Source organism: Cariama cristata, unplaced genomic scaffold, assembly GCF_000690535.1.
Source record: "Cariama cristata isolate BGI_N322 unplaced genomic scaffold, ASM69053v1 scaffold37661, whole genome shotgun sequence".
Classification (NCBI taxonomy): Eukaryota; Metazoa; Chordata; class Aves; order Cariamiformes; family Cariamidae; genus Cariama; species Cariama cristata.
This window is the reverse complement of record NW_009601676.1, coordinates 16,969-25,584: the sequence shown is the minus strand read 5'-3', so window position 1 is coordinate 25,584 and position 8,616 is coordinate 16,969. Positions and strand designations below refer to the sequence as shown.

The 8,616-nt window shown below is 47.8% G+C and overlaps 1 protein-coding gene across 1 annotated transcript in view; it reads left to right on the top strand.

Annotated features, from left to right (window-relative positions):
- Positions 1-5,492, top strand: part of LOC104169590 (adrenodoxin-like) — a 6,741-nt gene extending 1,249 nt beyond the window's left edge. Inside the window, exons 2-4 of the mRNA XM_009710541.1 lie at positions 4,418-4,542; positions 4,986-5,115; positions 5,372-5,492. Of these exons, the coding sequence (XP_009708843.1) occupies positions 4,418-4,542; positions 4,986-5,115; positions 5,372-5,492 (376 nt within the window). The remainder of the gene's footprint in view (positions 1-4,417; positions 4,543-4,985; positions 5,116-5,371) is intronic.
- Positions 5,493-8,616: the final 3,124 nt, after the last annotated feature.

Below are 8,616 nucleotides of genomic sequence, written 5' to 3'. Positions count from 1 at the left end.
TGGGGCTGGGGCTGGTGAGAGGCTGCCCGGCACAGGGCACTCCTCGGTCTTCTACGGCAGGAGCTGCTGCAGGGTCGCTGCCGGCCTTTCCTCTGTCAGTTCCTTAGGGATAATTCAGAGGGATATTGCCTTTGTCTGAGCAAAATAAAGGACATTTGTAGATCTAGACCAGTACAATCTGGGTCAGACTGTGATCTGCTAGACATTGAGCAAAAGACCCAGCCAACATCACCGAAAATACAATAAAACACTTTGCTATCTGACCTTAGGGAAAAGTTATACTGATAACCCTGCTTAATGGGATTTATGAAGACTTGTTATCAATGGATTTCTTTCTAATTGGTTTGTTGCTTATGAAGTTATCTCTGGCAGTACTTGTAGGCATCTTGCTGTTTTGTATAGCCTTGGAAAGTATCTTTTAAGGAAAAACACCAACAGGGAGAAGAACAACCTTCTTGAAACCCGCTTCGCTAGTTCCCTGTGTCACAGAAAGTTTGAGATTTTTTTTTTTGAAAGGGAATAATCAGTTGGCACGCGTTGAACTTGCAGTGCTGAGTTTGCCACATCCTGGTAAGATCTTTCCAAAGCTCTGACTGTGTGACCTGTGACAGTAATGCCATTGTGAAAGAGTTCAGCCTAAATGAAACAAAATTTAGTCTAATCAATTTTGAGTTGTTCTTAAAATTCTAGTTCAAAATTATTTTCTTAACAAAATGTGAAAGGAATTTTTTCATAGTTTCAAAACCGCCGATAAACAAATTTAAAAGTAAATAGGAAATAAAAGCTACAGATTTTCTTCCCAGGCTCTCCTGAAGCCTTGGGTACCCAAAGCAGGTGGCCTCCAGGGGAGACTTGAGCTTGGGACTGATTTGGGGGATGTGAAGACAACTAGGCCAGTGTGCGAGCGGGTCTCTGGGAGATGACTGAACTGAACAGTGAAAACGAGGAGTAATCAGACTGGGTTTGTGCCCTCAACAGAGGCATCTATACTAGGACAAACATCTCAAATTTCCTCTACAGCCAGCGAAGAGAGAGAAGCTGCTTACAGCTGCTCTCTGTCATGGTCAAGAGTGCTTGGCATCATCCCTGCTCTCGAGAAGGGTGAACTGCTGCACCCAGGCTTGTCCGAACTCGTGCAGGGGGTCTGTGGCAATAGCATCTGTGCTTCCTTGTGTCCAGCTGGGCACCCTGCGTGCTGTCCCTGGCTGCAACGTGGCTGTCTCAGGGCTCATTTAACTGGCTGCAATAGTCAAAGCAGGGCTGTGTCCAGGAGGAACTGCAGGGAACTAAATCCCCCCAGCATTCGTGGGTGACGGGTGTGGGGATCCTCCTGGGACTGATGTCGGCTGAAGCTCTAGGTGTCTCCAAGACAACACGAATGAGGTTTTCTGTCAATAAACACGCGTGCAGCTTTGGGGATTGTGGGATCCAGCACTCTGGGCTTGCAGGCAGCCAGCTCACATTATCTTGTTGAAGAATGCATTGAGTTGCAGAATTAAGTGAAGTCCTATAACTTTACCATTTCTATTGTGTAACAGATTATTTCACCCATAACTGTAAAACCAACATTGCCAGTAAACTTGCCTGTTTGCCATGAAAGAAAGAACTTCTTCACTGTTAGAGTTGTCAGGCATTGGAACGGGCTCCCCAGGGAGGTGGTGGAGTCATCGTCCCTGGAGATGTTCAAAAAATGTTTAATGTGGCACTTCAAGACATGGTTTAGTAGACATGGTGGCATCAGGTATATGGTTGGACTTGATGATCTTTGAGGTCTCTTCCAACCATAGTGATTCTATGATTCTATGAAAATGGAATAAATGGGTCTAAGCCGTCAAAATATTGAGGGTTGTTTTGTTTTGTTTTCTTTTGGCATTTGAGAACTAGTCTTTGTACTGCTTATTTACAAAGAGGTGTCTGTGGATGTCTCTATGAAGGAGACTGAAATAAGATGTTCTTCAGCTGTTTGCTTTGGGAAATCGGGTGGTCCTGCTTGGCTGTGCGTGACTGCAACGTGACCTTCCCATTCTGCACGTGGGAAGCTCTTCCCTCTGCAGCATGGTCTGGGTGCTAACTTCATGGCTGTTTTCATAACCAGGGGACCCTGTTGTAGACTAATGGCCTGAGCGTTGTTTTCTGCTGAAGCTTTCTGAAAAACAGGAAGGTGGCCTCCTCGGGTGAAGGTGCAGCGGCCTCTGTGCTCTGCTCCTGCTAGCTGAATCAAGACGCAACTAAAACCAAAAGAGCAGAGAAGGCAAAAACTATTGTTTCATCTCTTTTCTCCACTTCCAAATTTTGATGGAATATGGGGATTGGCTTTCCAAAGAGATAATTGTTTGGAATTTTCTGCACCTGAATTCTTGCTGATGAAGTCCACGTGACAGCGTTTAAGAAACAGCATCCTTGGAGATGTACTGCAATGATTTGTCAGCAGGTAAACAGGATTAGATCTAGATGGTGATTATGACTTATGTGAAGCAGAATGAAGAAGACCTGCAAACTTAAGAGGAGAATATTTCTTCCCCCTTTTCCATTACATTTTTACAAGAACTCTTTCCTGTCTCCTGTTTAGCTGGGGACATCCCCTGTACTCCATCTCTGCCTCTTGTGAGTTAAGAAAGAGCAAAGGAAATTGTTTGACTTGATCCTTATATGTTTCTGTGCTTAACGTTAAAAGGCAATCGGCAGAGATCTCCACATGTTTCATTTTCATCCACCACAGCGCAGAGAGGGATGAGCAGAGCAGACAGGGTAAGTCCTTTCAGCTGCTGGTGTTGCTACCCCAGGGACAAATCCCATGTAACCAGTTCCTCCTCCCGGTCTCTGTGACTTGGATGCCTGGCACAGAGGAGTGTAGGCACTACAGCACTTCCTCAGCGGGCGGGTTTGCTGTAACCTGCGACTCTGGGACTGTGACAGTTTGTATTCAGTGTCCTTTGCAAATATATTGCAAGAAATCAGGAGATAATACTAGAAATTCTCAGAGCTCCGAGCCATACTTGCTGTTTGTTTTGGTGGCCCCAGGGCTTCCAGAAGTGTTACCAAGCGTTATACCAAACAGCACTTTAGTTGGAAGAAGCTGGATGCTGCTCCGCTCAGTCTTGTGTAAGTGGGAAAAATCAGGGGATTGTGAGCTTGGCCAGTTCTCACTCCGAAATTCACTCTCTCTTCAAGGCTGTGGTTCTTCCTTCCTACGCCAGAAATGACAGCAGCAAGGCCACGGGGCAGCGCTGACACTGCCGGTGCTCGGGAGTTTATCAGAGCTGTGGGAGACAGAGGTGGATCTTCCCAGAGATCTGGGAGAGTGGTGCGTGTTGTCGTCCTGACGGAAGAGAAAAGGGTGGACCCAGCTTCTGCCACTGGAGAGTGTCCTGGGCCTTGAGATGATGAGCACTTGAGCAGTGCCACATCGAGAGGTACTAGGCAAAATACCCACTGCCTCCAGGGTGCTGCCCTGTTTCAGCACAGGAGGTGGGACCTTTGGCTAACTGGGACCTCCTGCTTCTAAGTGACCATCTGGGGATGCACGCTAAGAAAAACCACTGTTTGCTCATGTGCCAAATATAACAGATGGTCTCAGAATGTACTGTCTTGGTGAGAAGTCCCTGACACTGCTGTTCAGGGTGACAGCCTTCTCCACACTGGTGGGGAGAGCCTGGTCTGGAGGAGATGAAGTGGATGCTGTTTCCCCCTTATTTGTAGATGCAGTTTCTGCAAGTCAGCACTGAGAGATGCTGATGGCCTTGTTCTTAACTGTCTACCAGATTAAATCTCGCAGGCTGTCAAAACAACGAGCAATTTCTCCTGAGCAAGGATCGCATCGGCTTGGAGGAGGTTACTCAGCAGGGTTGCTCGGTAGGCTGGGGCTGAGCGTGTCTCATCATAACAAGGCTCCCTGTGACTGAGTTCAGGGAAGATACGGGCACTTCATGAAAGGACAAGCAGCAGAAAAGGATCAGTCATCAAGTAATTCTCTTGGGAAGGGAAAGGGAAACAAAATGTGAATGACAACAGCCCTTATTGCGTGATTGGTATCTGATCCTGAGCACTTTTCTTGTTAGTGCATCACTCCATCCAGGGTTAACATCCCAGGCCCAGGACCTGCAAATGCTTTGCCTGCCTACAAACGCTCCCTCTGCCAGCCAGCCCAAGCGGAGGCCGTGGGTGCAGGGCATCTCCACTTATTCATGCGCAGCTAAACATTTCTCCTGAGGGACATTTGATAAAGTGGGAAATATTTTGGGTCAACTCAGATTCGCCTGCCATTGAGAACGGACATCCGTGGTGTAATCTTTCTAGGAAGAGTTTGTATGCACGTTTCCCTCCACGTGCCACGTCTCCAGCGCTCAGCCAAAAGACCTCAACAGAGGGTGTGCAGGAAAGGGTGGGCTCCTCTGATTTTTGTAAACTTGTCTTACAGCTCTGCAGACCAGGTGACGGTGCATTTTATAAATCGGGATGGAGAGCGACTTACGGCCACAGCCAAAGAAGGGGAGAGTTTGCTGGAAGTGGTAGTCAATCAAAACTTGGCCATTGACGGATTCGGTAGGTGTTACACAAGGGTATGTGCTCTTAGGATTTACGTGTCTGTGCTGTGACCACTGGGTACCTGGGAACAGTGCAGCTATATACATGTCACTGTTCTGGTGAGACCACGAAGCAAGCTTCTCTTTCCCAACAGCTGCTTGCTGGGCTGGCTTACCACACTGAGATGGCAGCGTGACTTCCCCACTGGCACTGCTTGGCTTCCAGCGGCCTGTGTCAATTAGTTTGGATGGTTAGAGATGACGTACAAATTTGAAAACTGATTGTGATCCTCCCAGAGAAGAGGCAGGCTGAAATCTGCATCCATCTATTCTGTTTTCTGGCATCTCCTTCGACATGCTCCAGATCTGTTGCAGGACCTTTCCTCACACTCTTCCCGAAGATGATCTCTCTCACCCCCGTGTTTTTTCTGATTCGCTGTCGCTCCCTCTTTTCTCCACCAGGTGCATGTGAAGGGACATTAGCCTGCTCCACCTGCCACCTCATCTTTGAGAAGAACACTTTCCAAAAGCTGGATGCCATCTCGGATGAAGAGCTGGACATGCTGGACTTGGCGTACGGACTCACTGAGACGTAAGCCTCCCTGCTGACCGCAGCAGATTCTCAAGCCTCTGAGGCAGATTCTCAGCGCCTGGCACCTGTTTCCAGGGGCACAGGACTTATTCCCTATTATGGTTGAGCCTCTAGAGCTGCTTTCTCTTGGGGCACATGAGACCTTTAACAGGAACTTTAGTGAAAACCCAGCCTGGACCAGACATCCCAGTGTGGGTGGGGAATTTCTTCCTTTACTGTGGGAACGGATGAGCCTCACTTCAGGTTTTCTTCTCAGATCTCGCCTTGGCTGCCAGGTGTGCATTAAGAAGTGGATGGATGGTCTGACGGTGCGGGTCCCCATGGATGTATCGGACATCAGAAGGCAGCTAGAGGTTGGAAAGCAAAGCAAACAGTAACTGGAAATTACTCCTGCACAACTCACGTCCTCATTTTAAGTGTAGTAGGGTACTTTGCTTTTGGGTAACACTATTGCTCTTTGTGGCTGGCTTGCAGTAGACCAGAGGTCTGATTCAGTATAAATGCCTGTTCGGCAAATCTCTTATTTAAACAAAGCTTAGTGCTAGGGCCTTTGGTACATGTTTTAAGTTAAGTGCTTAGGTGCTTTGCTGAACACAACTGGACTAAAGTGTACGGCTTTACATTTCCCTGGGTGGGTGACGGTAAACATCTGTGCTCTATGTGACTCACCCTCTCCTTTGAAATTTCAGGAATTCTGCTATTCTAAGTAACTGCTGGGAATTTTGCAAGGCTTGGCTCTTTAACTGTAGAGCAGATTTTTCCCAATTTGGGAAGTTTCAGAAGAGATAGCTGTTCCAAATACAAGACGGTGTGCTGATTGGCTTGATGATATACGCTAACTGAGTTTGGCTAGCAAGAACATACTGATAACCATTTGAATGCTGACATTTCCTATAAAAGGGAACCTCTTTCTATGAATTTAGGGTGTTACATGCCGCTGAATTATGTGCCATGATCTGCGACTTTCTCCAGATATTAAATTTTCCCATTGCTGTACTACTACATACCTCAAATAAAAATCTAATAATCAGGCTTTTAGACCTATGACATGCATTTTTCTGGTAACATGAGCCCAGTTGGAATAGAATGAGTTTGATGGAAATGTAGATATAATATCCTGTTGCCCCAGTTTACTTGACTGAATTTTCCCCTTGTGTTTGAGTGAGTACGTCAAACTTGCCGTCTAAATGTCACAGAGAACCCATAATCTGTAAGCAAGTTTTCCAAACAGAATTCTGCAGAGAAACCTTTCCTATGGATTTAGTTAAAACCCAGGCTATGTTTAGCAACCAATTTAAACGAACAACCTACTGTTCTTAGGCAAGGTATTAGGCAAGGTATCAACTCCATAAAAGATGTATACATTTAAAAAAATGCTTATCTTTTATTAGAGCATTCATAGTTTTAGTTGGCATAAATTACAGAGTTTTCATGGGAGTGGGGAGGGACTGCCCTGTGTGGGAGACCAGGAACTGCTTGTCCCAGGTCCTTCCAGCTGGCTCTGAAAGCAGTGTAAAAACCCCTTTGCACTTGTGCTCAAATATATTTAAGAAAGAATTATGGCCCCTAGGAGTAGGAGACACAAGGGACATGCCCAAAAGGCGACACACAGGAGTTGATGTGGGAGGAGGGAGTGGAGCAGGCAGGGGGAAGGGGACAGTGTTGGTGACCCAGTCGTGGAAGGAGGTGCTCTGTCCCGGAGGAAACATACCTCTGAAGGGACTGCAGCCCATAGATGACCCACGCTGGAGCAGGAACAACTCTGAGGGACTGCAGCCCGTGGATGACCCTGCCCTGGGGGACTTGCCAGCCCTGGGGGATCAACACTTGAGCAGAGGCAGCAGTTAAGAAAGGAGGAGCGCTGGAAGTGAATGAGTAAGAAGCCAGGACTGGTGGAAAGAAACTGTGGCGCACACACCCTGACCTCCTGTGCCACCTCTTCCCTCGCTGAAGGGACTGGGAGGGACTGGTGAAAACAAGGGACGTTGAGACAATGAACTGGGCCGGGGGAGAGCTGCATTTGACTTAAGTTGAGCTTGTGGAAAGGTGAGGAAAAGTGTGTCCCTGTTTGTTTTACTGTTTGTCATCTTCCTTCCCCTCCAATACCTGAATCAGTAATTAAAAGTTTATGCTAATTGACAATAAATTAAATTCAGTAAAATTCCACAAGTTGAGGTGTTTCAGGCTGTGACAATAGTACCTGACTAGATGGGTGAATAACGGATTTTGTGTGCAGAGAGAGGTCATACCTTTCATTTGACAAATGCTGTAGCTGGGGGGAGGAGAGGGTAAACGCTTTCGGACATACAAGTCCTTCTTTAGATTTGAAATAGGAGCTTGGAAACTCCAAGTTTAAGGATCCTGGTGCTAAGTGAGTGGAAAGGATCTTTTAAAGGTCAGACTCTCTGCAAGTGCATTAAATGATTTGGTGTGGGACCACCTTGTACCTCTGCCTCCTTCTGGAGTCAGTTTTCCCCCATTACCCGCTGGGTTTGCCCTACGTTTGTTTTGGGTTTGCAAGCCAGGATCCACCCAGAAAACTTCAGCAAAACGAGAACACAATCTACCAGCTGGCAGATTTTCAGTCGCCAGCACCAAGCGCCGGTGCTGTGCCAGGGGGCTGCTGGGGGTCCTGCGTGGAGCTCACAGTGCGCCGGCAGCTCCGGGCACCCACAGCCAGCGGAGGGGAGGAGGACGTGGTGTCGTTGTGTCTCCATCCTTCCTGCCTCGCCTCTTACGCTCTGACTGGTGGCTGGCTTTATCTCAGAAAGCTCAGAGCCGCTGTCCGTGTTTGATGATCTCAGCGCTACCCCCATGCCTGCCTTTGAGGTAGTGGTAATGCTGACCCGAGTCCTACCCCTCCCAGGGTGGTCCAGTGTCCCTGGGGAGCTCTCGGGCACAGAGTGACACCCTGTAAATCCCCTCTGTATGCTTTGGCTTCCTCTCTGGTCCAACATGCAAAAATCAGTACAAAATTTTATCCGGGGAAACTAACAGGCGGCTATCTCCTGGGGGAATTTTCTAGCGGGGGCCAGAACCACTTGCTGTAGAAGGTGAACGCAGCAGGGCGGATTTTTTGCAAGGTCCCAGCTCTGTTTTGGGACCATGGACGGGCCTTTCACATAAGGCAGCACAAGACCAAACCTTCTACGGGGTAGCCCTTTGCTTTGTTATACCTCACAAAACTCCTCCAGGGTGTGCTCATTTCTCCCATACCTCTTCTCCTCCAACTTGCCCCAGGTTTACTATAATAAAGCAAAAAGAATAAAACCGGACTAAATGAAAGCAGTAAACCCACCACTTTCAGTAGCATTTGATGTCTCTCCCCACTCCCGATGCTGTCACTATCCCTTTGCAAAGCAGAGATGATCCAGAGCTTTGCAGTCCCCCTCTCCAGCCCCCTCCTGCTTGTGAGTTTGAAGGTGGACCACAAGTTGCTGCCAAAAGATGTCCCTTCTCTACACGCGGGCGTGACTGGATGGCGCGGGAGGGAACAGCTGC